The sequence below is a fragment of the Homalodisca vitripennis genome, chromosome 4 (genome assembly GCF_021130785.1).
Source record: "Homalodisca vitripennis isolate AUS2020 chromosome 4, UT_GWSS_2.1, whole genome shotgun sequence".
In the NCBI taxonomy this organism is placed as follows: domain Eukaryota; kingdom Metazoa; phylum Arthropoda; class Insecta; order Hemiptera; family Cicadellidae; genus Homalodisca; species Homalodisca vitripennis.
This window is the reverse complement of record NC_060210.1, coordinates 185223309-185245903: the sequence shown is the minus strand read 5'-3', so window position 1 is coordinate 185245903 and position 22595 is coordinate 185223309. Positions and strand designations below refer to the sequence as shown.

Genomic DNA, 22595 nt, shown 5'->3' with positions numbered 1-22595 from the left:
CGTCACCTTTCAAGTAACATGAGATGGGCGTTATAAGTAACACTGTTACGAGCTATAATATGTTACTGTTGTTACCAGTTATCTAAGAATCCCTGTTATATAAGGAACCTATTTCTGACATGATGAGAGGAGCCATAAAATTAGTTTTGGACTAAAAATCGAATTTCATTTGTATGTGTTTTCTATAAGTTTAAAATTATTTTATTGCAGATTTCACAAAAATCGATCTCGTAGCTGTTTATAACAGCACATTTTGACGCAATCACCGCTGGAATACCGGACATGGGCTGATTTTATATGATTATTTTGAAGTCCAGTGTTCAGCTAAGAACAACGTGACTTTCACTAGAGCAAGAACACAAATGTGCGAATAGAAAGGACAAGGTAAAATTAACAATGATGGCACAAAAAACATTGTTAATAGCAATATTTACACAAAAAAACATAGTTTACCATGAAGTACTATTGTAATTCTAACCTAATGCATGTATTAATGTTAATTAACTAGAATTATACAGTAACAGTTGTGTTTACATTTAAGTTAATTTTATGACAATAAAAACAGCAATGCTGCTACGAGTCTTTAGTTATTTGCTGAGATTTAGCAAAGCCTATCACTTATGAGATTGGAAATTTTTGTTCTATCTGTCAGTCCGCACAATATTTCGAAAATGAACTGATTCATAGACTTCAATTGTGAATAGAGCTTCGTTTATATATAAGTAACATAGAGTTCAAAGATGATACATATCACTCCATGGGATTTGGGTGAGCGTTAGCAAATATTTCTACATTGGTCTTATGGGTAACCATAATGGCAACCAGAAAATACCATAGTAAATATATTTGTTAAGAAACTCAACATACCCATAAGAGATACTAACATGGGACATATTAACATATAGCATATCTATCCCAACACATATGTCATTTTAATGTAACTTGGTGTAAATTTAAATGATTGAAACACTGATATGAAAACCTATTTCTTGATCTAATATCTGAATGAATGTATCATGTGGCAAGACACTTTGAGAACGATTTTCATATGGAGGCTTTAAATTTAGCATAAAAATTAATTTCCACAAGAATGAGTTTATGATGCCTCATTTTCACGTCAACCTCTTTTATGTGTGATTGTCTGTCTAGCCGCGGGACATGTAGAGAATGAAATGAGCTATATATTTGTAATGATGTACGCAGTGGTGTGGCGTACTTCGACCTTGTTAGTTAAAACTCAAATTCATTATTGTAATGCTTTCAACGTAGTTTAAAATATTCATGTACGGTAAACTTAACAGTGGGAATAGAAAATTACAAACGAAAATTAACGTGAACAACATCGTTAGCGTTTACTTATTTCCTCTTTATAAACGTGAAGTACCTATTGATCACCGATGGTAATTAGTATCACCATCGAACAGTCATTATGGCTTCAAAAATGATAACTCTGATAGATTTCACTTTTTATGACTTGAGAAATGCCAATTAACGCGATTAGTGACTTGAAAAGGTCGTAAAATGATCGCTACGTAAATACCGTTCAGTAATTAAAGAGCTCCTACTGGTAGTTCTCTTATAGAGCAGATAGATACTAGAAGAAGGTCCATGATGTTTTCTCAGACTGTCGTGCTGTTTTTTCTGTGCGGTTTTTATGCATACTGTGCGTCTGCTAAAAGCCCAGTTATTGAAGAATTAGAAAGGGAACTTAATGAAACTAAGGCAGCAATTGATGAGGTTAAACAGGAAAATATGTACCTTGAACATCTAATTTCAAATATTGAACTGGAATTCAAGAGAAACGTGACAGAATTAGAGGCTCAAAATGCAAATGTCTCGGAGGAAGTTCTAAAGGAGACAGTGAAAGTCAAAGAACTGTACATAAATCTGACGAATCTCGAAGAAAAGAAAATGCTTCTAGAGAGAGAAATTGCAGAACTCCAACACTGGATAGAAGTGAGAACACTGGGCATCATGTTTATCAATCAAGACATAAAATTGTATAGAGAGAGAATAGAAAACGGTTCTGCTGAGAAGTGCTTTGAGTTCCAAGAGCCCGTACCATTGCTGCTTGGGAGGTCCGACAGAGATAAAGACATGGTCCTTATGCTTCAGAACGAATTGAATCAAACTAGGACAAGGTTGAACTACTTACGGTCTGTGCAGAAAGAACTACAAATGAAACTGGATCAGTTGACTCCATATTACAAACTTAAAATTGATAATTTATCAGAGTTACTTGAGAGAAACATACAAGATGAAGAACGCGCGAAAGAAACTGTGAAGACATTTGAAATGGAATTAAAGGAATTGTTTGCTAGGGTATCAGAGTTAACAGTTGAAAAGAATGATTTAATAAAGGAGCAAGACAAAATTAAACATGACGTGGTCGATCTAAGAATTGTTCTCTTAAATATTAAGAAAGAAATTGCTTGCTTTGAAAAACTGGAAATGATGGTCTTGAATACAACTCCTTTGTAATGGGTTGATGCTCCAGACACAACTTCTATTCCAGTCAGAGCTTAATGTAAGTGATAATTTATTATATTCAGAAGTTTTGTAGAATAATTAGTCTTGAGTTGATTTAAATCTGAATTATTCCATTCAACCTACATCTTTTAATTGTACCCCTTTGTACTTTGTATTTGCTTTACTAGATCAAACATTTTATGTGAATGTAATGAATGGCAAAGTTTGTTAATTTAATAGAAATACGTTAAAATTAAGTGGTACTAGTTATTTGTGCATATTACTTATAACCTATTTATTGTAGTATTTGGTAGTTTCACACAATAGGGTATTCAAACTGATATGAAATAATAAATTAGAACTGGTTACTTTGCATATTCATAATTCATAACGAGTAGCTTTTAAAATGTAAGTTTGTGTTAGAGTAGAGACCATTCGACATTTATGATTATTGGACGATGTGATGAGAGCTTGTGCTCGCCATGGTGTTATTCTAGGTTCAATTACTCCCTCCTTTCATAGATTAGATATTTCTGTGGAGATGAATTTATTGTCTAATTCAGAGTAAGAACTGGATTTAATAGATAACGGCCTACAATCTGAGGTAATATGTACAAACAGCGAAGCAGGTTTAGCCTTGGCTGCAGCCAGACAACTAACAACAAGAGGATTATCAGATTCATCTAGGTACATTATTAGTTTTGAGTGCCGAGCAAGTAAGTCATGTCCAATTATAAATTTGTACATAAACTTGAAAGAATAACTAAACAGGTACCTAGTGTCTGAGAAGTGAGAGAGTTAGACATTATAGTAACTTCTCTAATAGTAGAATAATAAGTTTTTAATTTAATTTTTTACTAATGAATTGCTTATAAAGCTAGATGAACTCCTGGTGCCAATCAGAGTGGAGGCACGTAACTGATTTACTACTACTGGAACAGACACTTTTGACAGCGCAGGATGAATAACAGCTAAATATTCTTTGTGTGTTTGATTACTGGAAACAAAATACATGTTCAAGGTATTTATCTGCTGAGTACTAAATGACCTTAAAGGCAATAGGATTTACTTAACCTCAAACACAACCAGTTAGTGGTAGTGTCTATGTAGAAAGTGTTAGAAATGTTGTAGAATCTCAAACATTTTATGTAACAGTTACAAAAAAATCAAAACTGAGAAAAAAATTGCACTAATATCAGTTTTAAATCATCAATTTTGCGTGGCAGTGCCATAAAAGAAATTTAAATACTGAGAATAATAAATATAATAGTTACATTAAATTTCCTTTTATTTATTTAGTGTCGTATTAAACGTAGTGAAGTATTAAACCCTTCACGGTTTGTGACGTAATATTACGTTCATAGCGATTTCGTAAAGGTGTGCTGTTGTCGTAATACTACGCATCGTTATATTGTTTTTGTATCCTGCCGTTATATTGTGCAATAGGCATTTTTATGACAATAGTGCGTCGTGAAGATACTTCTGAGGTTTTACACTAGATGTCAGCACGTCCTTGATCCTGTGTCATGCAAATTGCAGCTTGGTGAGTTGTTATTGGCTAGTGTTTATTGTGCTACAGAAATATCCGACTCACAAATAGATGATTGGCTTTATTTGTGTGGTGTTGACACTGATAGTGAAAATGTCTTAGTGGACGATATATAAAAAACTTAATTTTTAAAATACACTTAAAATAACCTTTTTGGCATAAATAAGTATACAGGGTGTCGCACGAGTAACCCGGCAAACCTCTCAGGTGTTTTCCTCTCAACACAACAGTTCATTTAAACATGTGTCCGGAAACGCGCCTTCTTAGTGAGATAGGGCTAATGAAAGATTTCGCCCCGATTTTCTAAGAATGGACGGAAATAAAACGAAACTGATGTTTTATGGCGTACAGACATTGTTAAATGTATTGTATTTTATGTCAAACAAACTGAAAAATTGTATAAAATACGTTTTAGGCCTGTAAGGACCACCCATTTCTGAGATATCACGTAAGATATGCAAAATTCGGTCTCAAAAACATGCTTTGCTTAGTTAAATTTAAAGTACACTAGCTTTAAATAGACAATAAACACTTGGAAAGCTTTTTAAACCAAAACTTGTAGAGAATTTAATTACAATGAGAATATTGTAAAATAGGGTAATAATAAAAAAGACAAAATTAAATTATCAACGCATAATGAAATCAACGAATACAAAACATTTACGAGTGTTACTGATACTTAAAGAAACTAAGGATAAAGGTTACATACTCGTATGTTCATCAGGCTGTTGTAAAGCATTGTGATCCTGATCCTAATATTATTTATGTATAAAGGAATATCTTCTGCCAATAGTCACAAGGCGAACTGTAGTGGTAGTTTCAGTTCTTTTCCATCAGGTTATTGGCTGAATTAGTTTTAAATAAAGCCGTTAGAAAGCGCTATTATTGTACTCTCTTTCTCAATATTTAAAAGTGGTTAGCAATTAAAATAAAAATATAAAAGTGTGATACACTTTTTAAGACGTTACTATATTTTTAAAAAATTTGAATTTTTTTAACGCTCCCGTCTCCAGATTTATTTGCAGTACCTTTTAATGTTGTTGAATATTATCAATATTAGTATTAATATCAATATCACAACGTTATTTTGGAAGCTGCAATCAGTCATTTTTACTAGATGACGATATGCAGCTTATACTTGTGGGTTTGCTTTATCAGTTCCGTTCATCTGATTAGTTTGGTAATTAAAGCACGGCGCCCACTGTGACCGGCCCCGGCCTGGCCTCGGTCGGCTCTTGTGTGGTGACTGTGCCGGTGCCGTATTGGCTGAGTCCGCAGTGGGCGGGGGTGTCCATTTGAGGGTATGCATTTTGACAGAGTATAAAAGGCCGGGCCGGGCCGGTCGCAGTTGGCACCATACTTTATGATGAGCTTAACCGAATCGTAGCTCCTGGTAATACAAGGGCCCTAGAAAACAGAAAACTTCAAAATGATACTATTTGGGGGGTTTACTTATTTTTTTAGCTAATTTAATAGATTGATTTTCGTTTGTAAAAAAAAATCAGTTCCTGTAACGCGGCCGGCCGATGAGCGGCGTCAGACGAATCATTGTAAAGAGTTGTTCCCAAACTGAACCGTGGTCACAGGTTGACCTGTGATTAGACAGAGAACAGCCTCAGATTAGTAGCTAACACAGAAAACCACAGGTAGTGATTTAGGTTCCATCCTTAATTTTATACAATATAAAGTTTTCCTTATAATCAATGATTCCATCAATAAAATTTTATGTTATTTGTCTTATATTCTAACGTTGTATAATAGGGTGACATGTGTAGGGTTTTAAAGTCTTCTACCATATTACTTGCCCAATGACTGGTACTATACCCTGAGAAGTCTGTAACGGTAATGCTGAACGTTTTCAAAAATATAAACACCCTATACCGTACATAATACATTGTGCCACAGCCTGGTCACTCCAATGACTGGTACTTCACTCTAGGAAGTGTGTAATGGTAGTACTGTACACTTTCATTAATGTAATATCTCTGCACCGTCAGCAGTAGTACCAACTGTGTGAACAATACCGTATAAGTTATCCGTAGTTTACTCATGGCTTTCATCAAATAATTCATGAAAATATGTTTTTATGGGTTTGTGAGGATAGTTTTTATTTTACTATTTTGAATACTTAGTAAATTAGTACTCATATTTCACTGCACAAAGTGTTAGAACCAGCTGTAAAATACAAAAATTATATCTAAAAAGATCAGTCTGAAAAATGGCTATTACTGAAGTCTTTATAATTTTGCATTAGCAAAATAGCATTGTTATTTTCAAATTGTATCGTAATTTTTAATTTTATGAAAAATAAAAATCATTATTTAAAAATAATTATACAACGTAATTATGGGTTATTTATTCCAAAATAAAAATATCCAATTATACAAAGTCTTGTGAATGTAGAGGCCAGTGGACGTTTTTTTAGTTAGACTAAAATGAGCTTTGTTAAAATTTCATTTCTTTCTCTATTATTTTTACATGATCATTTTTTTTCTTGTGTTTTATAACATTATAAAATGATTAATTTTAAACTAACATGCTGCTTGGCTCTTCAATTACCTAAATATCAGTAATAGTCATATTAAGACTGATCTTGTGCTGTTTTTTGAGCGCAGCGAGTGAAAGACGCAACCAATTATCAATTTGACCAACATCAATTTTCTGGTTTTGTTATTACGCACAACCTTGTCCAATTAATCTTTGCCATATACCTTATAGGTTCCAAGATCCCTCCAGTGTCGATAAAATTTGGAACACTCTGTATATTTGGAAAAACCAGTATTCAGCTATGAACAACGTAGCCTTTAGTAGAGCAAGAAAATGTAAGTATGGAAATAAAGAACAAAAAGAAAAATAATCAATTCCAACACAAAATAGTAATATTCACACAAAAAATATCGTTTGTTAGCGATACACGGCTAACGGAAGATTTCGCCCGATTTTCTAGGAAAGAACAGAAATGAAACGAAACATGTTTTGATGGCGTAAAGATAATTGTTAAATTTATTGTATTTTATGTCAAACTAACTGAAATATTGAATAAAATACGTCCCAGGCCTGTAAGACCACCCATTTCTGAGGTATCACTACACTACTCGTAGTATAAAAGAAAGTCGCTTTCTCTGTCCCTATGTCCCTTTGTATGCTTAAATCTTTAAAACTACGTAACGGATTTTGATGCGGTTTTTTTAATAGATAGAGTGATTCAAGAGGAAGGATTATAATGTATGATAACATCCATTAAATAGTGTAGGAACACTGTTTTTTTTTTTTTAGGTTTTTAATGTGATGTCGTTTCATGATTAAAATTAAACTTGCACTAAACAGCTGTTGACAGCTATAATTCGACAAATTTCTGAAACATCTGTTTACATTTAAATTTGATCAATAATAAGTAAACAGTGCTTGATCGGTAGTGTAATGCCGATAGTAAATAAACCATTAATATATCAATTTTACTCCAGATTGCGCCAGTGACGAATTAAAATCATCTAATGCATTAAATACTGTTATAAAACTAACCTTAATGAAAAAAGTTATGAATGTTTTCATATAAGTTACTTTAAACTGGTGGGCTTCCTTGACATTATAATATTACATTTTAACTATGGCTTACGGAAAAACAGAGAAATGAATTTAACATACCTTAACGATTCATTCTTTCCCTGGCTACAGTCCAAAAAACAAGTGTAACGCAAAACTTTAATAACGATTATTTTGGAATGCTGCATAACCTTAATAAGGATTTCCCCCTTATACCGGAAGTACATAAGAAGAAAGTAGAACTTTCCCCTAGGTCGTAATAAGCTTTTCAGTCCTAGCAAACTCAACTATGCCAACACGATTTTGACCAAAATAGATTTCCGAGAACTATATAATCGAACATATATAGTATTTTAATCGAGGCAATATGGCAAGCTAACCTGTGACATAAGTGAATTTAAACGGTCTTAAGTAGGCACTTTTTAACCGAAGTAGGTATCTCGGTACTATGTAAGTATATATATATATATTTTTTCTACGTCAAAACAACAAGGCAAACTCTACTATGGTACTGGAAATATCTTATACATTAAATATATGGCAAGGACTGGAAATATACGCTTTTTGACCAAAGTAAGTTTCCGAGACCTGTGTGATCCGAGATTTGTGTTTTCTTGATCGGGATTACAAAGCAGATTCAGCTTTGACGTTATGCATATGATTGATTAGAACCAGAAATGCTCCTACAAGTGCCAAACATGATATAATAATTAAGTTAAACTCTGATACTATTTACCATGAACTTAATAATATCTACCTGATGTATGCCTACTTACGTTTTAAAATGTTTGTAGGACTCCCATCATATTACATCATAATTGCACACACCAAAACTTTTAGAGAATTTATTACTTCTGAAGAGAATAATGGAAAATAGGCTAATAATAAATAAACACAAAATTAAAATATCAATGCATAATGAAATCAACACATATGATAAATAAGACAGAGCAGCAATATCTGTCTATTAAATTAACGTTTTTCGTAGAAACAAAACATTTTTTTCAGTCAAGTAAGTAGTTACAAAACATTTACACCATAAAATTTTAGGTTGAGAAACAAGATTTTAAAATAAACTTGCACTGAACTCAATGGGTTGTGTACCCAGAGAAACGTCGTGTGCCTGGGAAATCACGGGAATTTTAGTGTTTACTCACAACACACTGAGACAAACTAGTCTACTAAATTGGGTTATACTTATAGACATCACTATATTTAAATATACTTTAATTGATTGAATAAATTATTTAGATTCTACAGCTTCGTTGTGAAGGTTGTTAAACTGTCAGATCTTTGACGCTGAAGTAAGTGGAAGATGAAAATGGAACTAAACCCAATATTCACATGGCTCAGATTGTTTCTAGTAATATTAGGAGTACTAAAACACGTTTTAATATCATACCATAAGGGTAGTAACCGAATATTGATTTATACTTCAACTAGACCATATTCCAAAAACTACAATCCTGACTCACTCGCATTGATCATTGTGCAGTAAGCTATAATAAACAATATCCATTAAGTTGAAAATTGCACGTTGGTTTCTATTTTGTATATATAGTGTTAGAGTACATTAGGTATTATTACAAGTTTACTGGCGAACATTTTTCCATGGGAGTAACCAAATTTCTGACCTTATCAACCAAGAGCCTACGGGCTCCCTGACAACAACATGTTTATTGATGGAAAGGTAATATCTTTATAAGTACTAAGTGGATATGTGTTGTAAATGTAAAATTAATTTTTTGTCAGAGTTAAAGTAATTATTTTTACCCTATACAGTTAGTCTTTGTAAGAATAAGTTTCACCGATTAATATAATTCTGTAAAATCGCCACACTAAAGAATCAAGGATTTTCTAAAACTATACGATCGTTGTTTCCACACCTTTTCAGCTACATTGATGAGACTTTACTGCTTTGAGGTGTTTAAATGTCCACTTGATACCAAGAATAGACTCTTTATTTTTTCTATCCAGACGACAATTATCTAAGTTTTCCTCTTGAAACATTGCATACAGAATTACAATTTTTCTCTCTACTACTACTATTTATTTCAATTATTTTACAAGTTCGTATTTTTTATGAATCACTTTTCAAACTTTATACAACTTACACATACAAATAATATATGCAGAAGCAAGAATCTCTATTCATTTTACATTTCAATGCTTTATAATAGATCCAAGTCAAATCGTGAAATTGCGGATAAAATCCCAGGTATTAAAAAGAATCAGTCGCACTTGTACCTGCTACTGGAAGGTAGCTAGCTGGTAAGCTCATCATGAGTGTGCCAATTAATGTAATAGTATATGTGTCCAAGACGAGCTGCAACTCAGCATGCAAGACATAACCGAGTGCAGCTTCCAAATAATAGATGAGAGAAGATTATCTCTCATCTCAAACGGAAGTCAAGAAGTGACTATTTATTTAAAGATTTAATTCAAGTAATAGAGGCGAGTACTGATACTTAAAGAAACGACGATTAAATTTGCAAGCGGGAGGGTAAAAAAAATAAGCTCAATACTTTTCTTGTGTTTCTATTTATGTTGTACAATACACAACATATCCCTATAAGTATCTTACACCCAATACACAAAAATATAATTGTATTTATCATATTTATTTTTTTAAATTTTTATCAAAATAATCAATCAATTCATGAAAATAAGACATCAACAACCCTGCATCTAGCGGATTGTGTAGCAACTAACTCTACCTGCAACCTGGTGGCCAAGAACAGAACTATTACTATGGATCACCCGTTATCTAACAAGAGTAACTCTTGTTTTCCATATCTCCGACTCTCCTGTGTTTTAGACACCCCCAGAGAAGATTTTTGTCTGCGCCACTGCATCATTTCAATATGATGTGGATTTAAAAATTTGATATAAAATAAATAACTCATAAATACAAGCAATTTACAAATACTTAAACTTAAATAAATTTGTTTAGCAAATCTTAGTAGAAAACCAACAACGTATCGTTTAATAAATCGAGTAAATGAAGTAAGACTAACAATTATAGTGAAAGCCTTGTTTAAAAGTCATTAGTTTACACTTGGTAATAATTCGTGGCAAAAACAAAATCCCAAACGTTGTTCCTACCAAGAATAAAATTATTAACAACATAGAAAAATGTGCAAGTTTTTTTTGTCAGAATTCAATTTCTTTACGACAAAATCTTTGCATGAACGATAAATAAAACTTAAGTTTAAAACTTTAAACATTATTGTATACAGTTTGTTCCAAATTTTATGGACATTGAGGGAATATTTTAGTCCATAAGAAATGTAAAATGTTTTGTAAATATTACTATTAATACTGTATGATTTGTGTCGTCAATGTTTATTTCTCCTTGTGTTTCCTACGTATTTTTCGCATATTTGTATTCTTGCAAAAGCTCTAGTAAAAGGTACGTTGTTCTTGGGTAAATACTGGATTTCCAAATATACATTTAATTTCAAAATTACATCATAGATTAAATGGACAGTGTTGTGTGTAATAACAAGACCTAAAAAGTTATGTGGTCTGCACTGTTTTTGGTCAAACATTTTCAAAATGCCACAGTTCTCTTATTAATAGACAGACAGACAATCATAGAAAATGTATTTTGAGACGAAAATGACCGTAATGGTCCCAACGTTGTTTAACTTATTCATTTACGGTAATCTTAATATTGTAAATGCATAATTTCAAAAGTAAATTAACGTGAACAACATAATTAACGTTTATTTGTTTCTACCTTATAAACAAAACTGTAAAGATAAGTACCTATTGATGACGGTAGTTAGTATCGTCATCGAACGATAATATTGGCTTCAAACATCATTTATATATTATTTTAGTACAATTTCTCAATTACGTTTCATTGTGTTACACATATTTTTACAGACGTATTTTATATTAATGTCATATAGAACACTAGTAGTGACTGTGAAAGGTTAAAGAATGATCGCTACATAAATTTTGATTGCCGTGCAGTATTTAAAAAAGCTCATAAACCCTCCACTGCTAGAATTTATCCACGATGATGTCCCAGACTGTCGTGCTGCTTTATCTGTGCGCTTGTTGTGTAAACTGTGCGTCTGCTAAAGGCCTTGATATTGACAAATTAGAATGGCAACTCAATAGACTTAATACAGAAATTGAAGTAATTATAAAGAAAAACACATATGTTCAACAATAAATTTTAAACCTTGAATGGTACTTTAAGAAGAACGTGACAGAATTGGAGATTCAAAATGCAGTTGTCTCAGAGGAAGTTCTAAAGAAGATAGTGAAAATCAAAAGTTCTGACGAAGCTCGGAGAAAAGAAAAAGGTTCTTGATACAGAAATTAAAGAACTTCAACACTGGATAGAAGTAAGAAATGTAGGCATCATCTTTATCAATAAAGACCTAGAAGTGTATGACGCCAGACGAAGATGAAGACGTCTCAGACGATGAAGACGTGTCGGACGATAAAGGCCTGTCGGACGACGAAAAATACATTGTCCTTTTGCTTCAAACCGAATTGAATCAATCTAAGTCAGTGTTGACGTATTTACAGTCTATACAGAGAGAACAGAAATAGAAAATGGATCAATTGACTCTATATTACAAACTTAAAATTGATAATTTATTAAAGTTACTTGAGAGAAACATAGGAGATGAAGATAAAGCGAGAGAAACTGTGAACATATTTGAAACGCAGATTATGGAATTGAATGCGCGGATATCAGAGTTAGAATTGGAAAAGAATGATTTGATAAAGGAGCAAGAAGAAATTAACAATAAAGTAGATTATATAAGAGGTACTCTCTTAAAAATTAAGGAAGAAATTGCTTGCTTTCAAAAACTGGAACAGACAGTCTTGAATACAACTACTTTGTCTCAGATGATACTCAAGTCACAACCTCCACTCCAGGCCCAATCTCTATTCCCGTCACAACCTCCATTCCAGACACAACCTGTACATGAGTCAGAACTTCTATTCCAGTTAAAAATTATAGTGAGTGACGATTAAAATTGGAACTTTAGTAGACTAATAAGTTTTTAATCTTGAATTAAATGTGAATCATTCAATTCAACCTACATGTGTAGTTGTACCCCTCTATAATTTGCATTTACTTTACTAGATTGTCAATTTAAATTAAAAGTATTGAAACGTATTTTAAACGTAAGTAGATAAATTTTAGTTATACATTATTTCAGTGAGTTTAGTTAAGAGCTTCAGGTTGTAGGTGAAGTCGCAAAAGGTTTTTATTCTAGGGTTTTCACGTATAATAATCTGGGGTCCTTAAAAATCTATAACTAATGAAACATATGATTGTGTTGCCATATTATAATGATTAAATATAACTCATATCTCATAAAAAGTAATCTTATTTAAATATGAAAATATTTTTTTTCAAAAACTTGAAGCGAATAATTTTTTACTGTGCAAGATTATTTTTGTGACGTCAAATATTGCAGGTTTAGCAACGTAGTTAGAGTTATAACAGTTTTTACTACTTTAGTAATCAATGATACGTAAGTCGATTGTTCGTTGATATTAATGATTATCTACGTACTTACCCATTATTATTTTTATCTACTATTACTACTGGAGGGCCCAGACCCCCTACTAGCTTTTTTCATATATCCGACTAATAAACACAGGCGATTTTCAAATAATTAACTTCAATAATTTTGATTAGCAAATCTTATTAGAAATCCAACGACATATCGTTTAAATAAATCGAGTAAACAATAACCGATGTGTCTTAACTTTAGTGAAGGTAGCACACGCGCTCTGTAGTTACGATAATGTTAACTATCAAATGTAGACTAGTGTCAGTATTGATATTGTAAAGGGAATAAATCCGTATTCAAAACTCACTTCGGAGTCAGGGAGCCCCTTAAACAAATTGCTGTAGGCATACTCATCACCAAATAAATGTTTATATTTATCTAATTTGCATATGGGCTGAGATTTCAAAAATTCTCTATTATATGCATATGGTGCCTATACAAAAACGAATACCTTGTAATTTTAAGAAAACATGAACGGTCAGTCAATGGTATTTTTCAATAAAGGATTCAATTCTGAGGACGTGCTTTTCTGATAAGTGTGTCCTCAGAATGGTAGCGTTCGTGTATAATTTGTTTTGAGGCGTCAGGAAGGGGTCAAATCTGTAATACACCAATTTCAACTCAACTTATTGTCATAGGAATTCTAAAACATGAATACCAAAAACAACTTTCTTATCACTTCATTGGAGCAAGCTTCCAGTGCCTGCGTGTTTGGCTTTAGAACTAACGTGTACTGCCTAATTTTTGTTTTATTAAGTACAATTTTTTCTCTTTTAAATACAAAAAAATTATTTTAGGTATTAAGGACAGAGGATCCACAGGTGAGCCTAACAAAAATCGTTTCAGAAATACCACATACTGAAATAAACTTAACTAAACTTAAAACAGTATATTTATGTTTTATTATGAGATAAAAGCACAATTTCACAAGTGCAAAGCTCTGAGATAAACGAATTGTAACAGGGTTTCTCTTGTCATTAGATAACAGGTGATCTGTATTAATAGTTCGGCTCTTGGCCACCAGGTTGCAGGTGAATAATCCGCTAGATGCAGGGTTATTGTTGTCTTATTTTCATGAATTGATTGATTATTTTGATTCAAATGAAAAATAAAGGACTGTGATAAAAATAATTATATGTGTGTAATTTAAATTTAAATAGTTTATAGGAATATGTTGTATATTGTACAATATAAATACAAACGCAGAAAAGTATTGACCTTATTTTATTACACTCCCGCTTACAGATTTAACAGTAGTTTCTTTAAATATCAGTACTCATGTCTATATATGGAATTTAATTAATTTACTTTACCTGATACAGTTACTCATGATGAGAGATATTCTGCTCTCATTTATTACTTTGGAGGCTGCACTCGGGTTTGTCTTGCATGCTGAGTTGCGGCTCGTATTGGAACATAATATTACATTTGTCCCACTCAGTGGTGACTGGTGAGTTAACCAACTACCTACTAGTAATTGATACAAGTGTTACTGATATTTTTTAATATCTGGGATTTTATCCGCGAAATCAAGAATTGACTTGTTGAATCTATTATGAACTTCTACATTAGTATGGTAGAATAGTGTGAGACTTGCTATTAGTAAGTAGTAAAAGAACATATGAGTGGTCTTGAATACATCTTAAAAAAAATTTGCCTGCTCAAACTATTAAAACTTTTATGTAACTGTCGCTTATCCACAGTGTGGTACTCAGTTTCCTGCTGATTAACATTGGCTTCATAAAAGTAAAAAAGGTTAAAAATATAAAGTTAAAAAGTAAATAATATTAAAAAAGCTGAATTGTTTATTCAGTTTATAATTTGATTGTCTGAATAGTTGTGTTTTCATTATATCAGCTGATGTGTGGTTTCAAGATTCTTTTTATTTATTATTAGGTTCTGAATTTGGATCATTTAAAGCAATTTTATGAGTAGTCTCTTTAGATTTTGGTGGACAAGTTTATTAATTTTCTGGATCACAAAGATAAAATAGTATATTTTAATCTCAAATATAGCCAAAATATAAATAGGTATTACTTCACGCCTTCAAAATTACATCTGCTGTAACGTGACAGTTGTGCTAACTTAATTGCTTGCGAATAACTGAAGGCACCACTAAATGTTTTCTTAGGTGTACGTTTAATTAGCAGTTACCCGCAGCTTTACACGTAATGTTCAGCTGAAAACGAGAACGAAATGGGTATCTTTATTTTAAATGACATTCTAAACCCTCCTGAGATAAGTTATAGTCATTAAAAGCCACTACAATCTAATAATCCATTAATTATTTAATTTTAGAGAGCTGTTTTTAGGAACCCTGAAGCCAGAGAGTAAAACACTTCTTATAAGTACGTGTGAAGTAACTTATAACAATATTCCATTATATTTTAATGAATAGCTGCAACGGTTTCAGTTATTAAACTATTTCAGGCGAGTGTGAAAGAATTCCTATATCGAAGTCCTTTGCTTTTCAGCTAACGCATTAACAGGTAATAAATATTTTTAAAACACAAGCTAACAAGTGTGGGTATTTATAATTTAACTGTCCATAGTTAAAATCTTCATTCTGTGGGTTCCACAAGAACCTGTGGTTCAAACAAATCAAATTTCTGACGTATTGGTTAAGTTTGCTTTCTTTACCTACGTAGAAAAATATATATATATATATATATAGACTACATAGTTCTGATATGCCTATTTAGGTAAAAAGGTGTATATTTATTACTATCCTCTCTTAGGCATTAAATCAGTTGGGTTGTCTTGTTTCCTTCATTAAGAAATAATACACAAGAGCAGGTCTGAGAAGTTTATTTCTGTAAGAAATTAGGTGGCTTCTATAACAGTCACTAAATCAGAAGTAAAATTTACTTTGTATTTCATATCCATTTCAACGCTAATCAATTCTTTTTACTTTGGTAAAATTGTAATTGTACCAAAACTTACAATTTTATTGTCTGGTAAGCCTTAACAAATATTAAAAAGTTGATATAGGGAATTCTATTACTTGTAAACTTAGTACATGCATTCAAGACTATAATAAGGAAAATTTGGTCAATCAGGTTCCTCAATCGGTCTAGAATATGTTCAGGATAAAGATCTATAGTTATAAAACTCTATAGAAATAATGAAGTGTTATATATTATTAATAAGCCTTATATAGTTAAACATACTAATATTAATAATAGTTCGACTGATGTTTGGTTAAAGGTTCAGCCAGTAATCTGGAATTCAGTTCATAAGAAATGTATGTATTGGGATCTTAGTTTCAATCTCAATTAATTAGTGTTAATTAAATTGTAAAAGTTTCTCTTGTAGATATTAGATGGTCTGTATTATAAGTTCAGTTCTTGGCCACCAGGTTGCACGTAAAGTTAGTTTTGACACAATCCGCTAGGTGCAGGGATGTTGTTGTCTTATTTTCATGAATGGATTGATTATTTTGATTAAAATAAAAAATAAAAGACTAAGATAAATATAATTTCATGTGTGTGAATTAAATTTAAAAAATGTATAAGAATATGTTCTATATAGTACAATATAAATGCAAACACAGGAAAAGTACTTACATACTTTTATTACCCTCCCGCCTGCAGATTTAACTGTAGTTTCCTTAAGTATTAGTAGTCATAACTTTTATTCGAATTTAATCGTTGAATTGCGCGAAGTATGGTGTTTGAGGAAGTTTGGTGAAAGATATTTTTCTCTCATGTATTATTTGGAAGCTGCACTCAGGTATGTTTTGCATGCTGAGTTGCAGCTCGTCTTGGACATACATAATTATTTATATTCAGGCCATGCATAATATTAACAGCTACCTTTCAGTAGCAGGTACAAGTGCTACTGATACTTTTTGATAACTCATATATAATTCTCGATTTTACAAATTGACTTGTTAAATGTATTATCAAACATTGAAATGTAAAATGAATAAAAATTCTTGCTTCTGCATATATTATTTATATATGTATATACAATGTGAAAAGTGAATGGTAGACAACATATATATACATATATATATATATATATATATATATATATATATATATATGTGTGTGTTTGTGTGTGTGTGTATAGGCCTATATGTGTATGATTACTATTTTTGTCAATGATAGACAACATTTTATTATGATTATGACAAATTATGATTTTATTTTATAAATCATAATTCACACTATTAAACTATTCTGAGCAATACGTTACGTAGCTACAATGCTATTTTCAAAGTATATTATTAACGAAGTTCTTTCTTAGAAAGCCTATAAACATATTTAATGTGCATAAAACCGTATAAATGCATTTCATTTACACGCATTAATTTTTACAATCAAGATCAGTTATAGAGTTGAATTAACCACAACTGTTAATATAAATGAATACATCTTCTTTTATTAAAATGTCCTATTGAGTAAGAGAACAGATAAAATACTCGTAAATCAAGTTCTGTAATTTTGTACCTTATTATAGAAATTGTATATAGATTCAGTCGTTAAGTTAGTAATAGCAAAAAAGTCGCAGTCGTGGTCGCAATCACTGCTAGCTTATCAGCTTTCGCGATTTTTTTCTTACCTGCTACTTCAGTTTAGGGATTAACAGCGATGAATTCGCAGTCGTGATTACATAAAAATTATATCATGATAAATATCAAATTAAATATGATAAGATAGTTTTTTCTGTTTCATTATATGATGTAACCAAAAAAGATCTTTTTTGTTTAATATTAAATTTAAATTACTTATATAATGACACCTATTAAATTAATTATGATAAAATTCCTTTTTAAATCAATCTAATTACATATTGTAACTAAAGGAATACATAGTTTCTTATATTAATTGTAAACAATAAATTATTTATATGATGAACAACCTTTTCTATTAGTTTGATCAAACTTAAGCGTAAGTAGGATGTATAGTTAAGCTGGAAAATTCCTGAATGTTACTCGGTCCAGTAGCTGCTGACACCTACTGACAGCGAGTGTAACTATTCCTTCTCCTATGCCATCGCGATTTCTTACCTCCTTCTTCCACTCAGTAAGAGTCAGCGAAAACTGTGTAAAGAATCACATAAAAAAGTAAAAGATACGCGAATCACTACCCCGTCACTACGTGTAATGCAGATATGAAATATAAAGTAACTTTTCCTACAGATTTAATTACTGTTATAAAACCCACCTAATATTTTACTGAAATATGCTTCTCAGACCTGCGCTTGTGTATTATTTCTTGATCAAGGAAACAAGGCAACTCTACTGATGTAATCCAAAGAGAAGATAGTAATACGTATACACTATTTTTACCTAAGTAGGCATCTCAGACCTAAGTAGGTTATACATATATTTACATACATACACATGAGTCGCTGGAGCTATTATACGTGCAAATCCTAGAATGTGGCTTTTTTACAACGAACAGTTACATAATAAGTATGTTAACTTGTCAATTTGAGTTTCAAAATTAATTGTTACCTGATAATTGCGTTAACTAAAAAGTTAAGGACATCTATGTAGGAATTCTTATAAGAAATGTTTCACTCTCTGGGTTCCAAAACACTGCTCTCTAAATTTAAATTCAAAATGGATCATTAGATTGGAATGTCTTACAGTTACTAAAACTTATTTCAGGATAGTTTAGAATGTCATTTAAAATGAAGATACCTAAATGAAGTAAAGTGTTACTCTCTTATTTCAGAGCTCCTGAACCTAAATCTAAAATGGATCATTAGATTGCAATATCCTTCAATGACTACAAATTATCTCTAGAGGGTTTAGATCGTCATTTAAATTGAACTTTCTAAACCCATTGCGTTCTTGTTTTCAGTTGGAAATTGCGTTCAAAGCCGCGGGTAACTACTAGTTAAACGTACACCTAAGAAAGCATCTAGTGGTGCCTTCAGTTATTCGCGAGCACTTAAGTTAGCATAAAAGTCGCTTTACAGCAGATAATAATCTAATTACTTCTTTATCTATTAGTAAGGAAATATATATTTATAAAAGGACAAGCAAATTAAAAATTTAATTGGAAAAATATAGTCAATTATTACAATCTATTATGATATCATATGTACTAGGATGTAGATAAGATAAGATGGTAACTTTGTAATGGTTTCTATATTTACTAGCCGTCTGTTTCATGAAAAAAATGTCTATTTTCAACAAATTTAAAAAAATTGTACTTTATTTCCACTGTAAACCTTGAGTTTACAATATTCACCAATGAAATGTACCTACTAACCTGGACCGACTTTTTATTGCTATATTTTACATACCTTTTTTCTTACTGTGGGTATTTGTCCGTCACTTCAAAATCGCAAATGAACTAACCTGTTTACCATTGATACAAGTTGTACTTCAACGCAATAACACCCATAATTTCCAACACCACAAATGAGTATCGGAGCAAAGCTCTCAGCACACCAACTCCATTATTTAATTCGTAAGTTGGAAACTTTTATTGCTAAAACAATGCTACTAACTAAATACAATAATTTTAAACAATAAGCTAACAGTCTAAGGTAAGTTATATGTAATCTCAATGAGAACATTAATTAATATATTTAAATTATCTAATGTAATACTTGAGCACTTTCTTTTTCGTTATGTTAATTACTGCTGTTTTTAGTGATTCTAATAATAAAAATGGAATATTTTCAAATATGAAATTGTGTTGTGTATAATAAAACATATACCACCATACCCTTCTTCTATATCTTTTTGCTACATTACAACTCTTGTCTTGTTGCATGTTCAGTGTGGGTGAGAACTCCAGGTTCATATTAACCTAATAGCCACGTGTGTGTACGTCACCTTTCAAGTAACATGAGATGCGCGTTATAAGTAACACTGTTACGAGCTATAATATATTACTGTTGTTACCTGTTATCTAAGAATCCCTGTTGTATAAGGAATCTATTTCTGACATGATGAGAGGAGCCATAAAATTAGTTTTGGACTAAAAATCAAATTTCATTTGTATGTGTTTTCTATAAGTTTAAAATGATTTTATTGCAGATTTCACAAAAATCGATCTCGTAGCTGTTTATAACAGCACATTTTGACGCAATCACCGGAGGAATACCGGACATGGGCTGATTTTATATGATTATTTTGAAGTCCAGTATTCAGCTAAGACCAACGTGACTTTTGCTAGAGCAAGAACACAAATGTGCGAATAGAAAATACAAGGTAAAATTAACAATGATGGCACAAAAAAACATTGTTAATAGCAATATTTACACAAAAAACATAGTTTACCATGAAGTACTATTGTGATTCTAACCTAATGCATGTTTTAATGTTAATTAACTAGAATTATACAGTAACAGTTGTGTTTACATTTAAGTTAATTTTATAACAATAAAAACAGCAATGCTGCTGCGAGTCTTTAGTTATTTGCTGAGATTTAGCAAAGCCTATCACTTATGAGATTGGAAATTTTCGTTCTATCTGTCAGTCCGCACAATATTTCGAAAACGAACTGATTCATGGACTTCAATTTTGAATACAGCCTCGTTTATATATACGGAACATAGAGTTCAAAGATGATACATATCACTCCATTGGATTTGGCTGAGTGTTAGCAAATATTTCTACATTGGTCTTATGGATAACCATAATGGCAACCAGAAAATACCATAGTAAATATTTTTGTTAAGAAACTCAACATACCCATAAGAGATACTAACATGGGACATATTAACATATAGCATATCTATCCCAACACATTTTATGTCATTTTAATACTTGGTGTAAATTTAAATGATTGAAACACTGATATGAAACCCAATTTATTGATCTAATATTTGAATGTATCATGTGGCAAGACACTTTGAGACCGATTTTCATATACAGGCTTTATATTTAGCATAAAACTTAATATCTACAAGAATGAGTTTATGATGCCTCATTTTCACGTCAACCTCTTTTATGTGTGACTGTCTGTCTAGCCGCGGGACATGTAGAGAATGATATGAGCTATATATTTGTAATGATGTACGCAGTGATGTGGCGTGCTTCGACCTTGTTAGTTAAAACCAAATTCATTACTGTAATGCTTTCAACGTAGTTTAACTTATTCATGTACGGTAAACTTAACAGTGGGAATAGAAAATGACAAACGAAAATTAACGTGAACAACATTGTTAGCGTTTACTTATTTCCACTTTATAAACGTGAAGCGAAGCACCTATTGATCACCGATGGTAATTAGTATCACCATCGAACAGTCATTATGGCTTCAAAAATGATAACTCTGATAGATTTCACTTTTTATGACTTGAGAAATGCCAATTAACGCGATTAGTGACTAGAAAAGATCGTAAAATGATCGCTACGTAAATACCGTTCAGTAATTAAAGAGCTCCTACTGGTAGTTCTCTTATAGAGCGGATGGATTCTAGAAGAGGGTCCATGATGTTTTCTCAGACTGTCGCTATGTTTTTACTGTGCGGTTTTTATGCATACTGTGCGTCTGCTAAAAGCCCAGTTATTGAAGAATTAGAAAGGGAACTTAATGAAACTAAGGCAGCAATTGATGAGGTTAAACAGGAAAATATATACCTTGAACATCTAATTTCAAATATTGAACTGGAATTCAAGAGAAACGTAGCAGAATTAGAGGCTCAAAATGCAAATGTTTCAGAGGAAGTTCTAAAGAAGACAGCGAAAATCAAAGAACTGTACATAAATCTGACGAATATCGAAGAAAAGAAAATGCTTCTAGAGAGAGAAATTGCAGAGCTCCAACACTGGATAGAAGTGAGAACACTGGGCATCATGTTTATCAATCAAGACAGAAAATTGAATATTGAAAGAATACACAACGGTTCTGCTGAGAAGTGCTTTGAGTTCCAAGACCACGTACCATTGCTGCTTGGGAGGTCCGACAGAGATAAAGACATGGCCCTTATGCTTCAGAACGAATTGAATCAAACTAGGACAACGTTGAACTACTTACAGTCTGTGCAGAAAGAACTACAAATGAAACTGGATCAGTTGACTCCATATTACAAACTTAAAATTGATAATTTATCACAGTTACTTGAGAGAAACATACAAGATGAAGAACGCGCGAAAGAAACTGAGAAGACATTTGAAATGGAATTAAAGGAATTGTTTGCTAGGGTATCAGAGTTAACAGTTGAAAAGAATGATTTAATAAAGGAGCAAGACAAAATTAAACATGACGTGGTCGATCTAAGAATTGTCCTCTTAAATATTAAGAAAGAAATTGCTTGCTTTGAAAAACTGGAAATGATGGTCTTGAATACAACTCCTTTGTAATGGGTTGATGCTCCAGACACAACTTATATTCCAGAGATAACTTAATGTAAGTGATAATTATATTCAGAAGATTTGTAGAATAATTAGTCTTGAGTTGATTTAAATCTGAATTATTCCATTCAACCTACATCTTTTAATTGTACCCCTTTGTACTTTGTATTTGCTTTACTAGATCAAACGTTTTATGTGAATGTTATGAATGGCA

General features: G+C 31.8%; 2 protein-coding genes across 2 annotated transcripts; both read left to right on the top strand.

Moving 5' to 3' along the window:
- The first annotated feature begins 1552 nt into the window (after positions 1 to 1552).
- LOC124361530 (intermediate filament protein ifa-1-like) lies at positions 1553 to 7030 on the top strand. Its single transcript, XM_046815587.1, has 2 exons — positions 1553 to 2527; positions 6737 to 7030. The coding sequence occupies exon 1, from the start codon at positions 1609 to 1611 to the stop codon at positions 2479 to 2481; it is 873 nt and encodes a 290-aa protein (XP_046671543.1). The 5' UTR covers positions 1553 to 1608; the 3' UTR covers positions 2482 to 2527; positions 6737 to 7030.
- A 14466-nt stretch (positions 7031 to 21496) lies between these two features.
- On the top strand, positions 21497 to 22390 carry LOC124361325. The gene has a single exon (XM_046815374.1). It carries the CDS (start codon positions 21497 to 21499, stop codon positions 22388 to 22390), a length of 894 nt encoding a protein of 297 aa, XP_046671330.1.
- Positions 22391 to 22595: the final 205 nt, after the last annotated feature.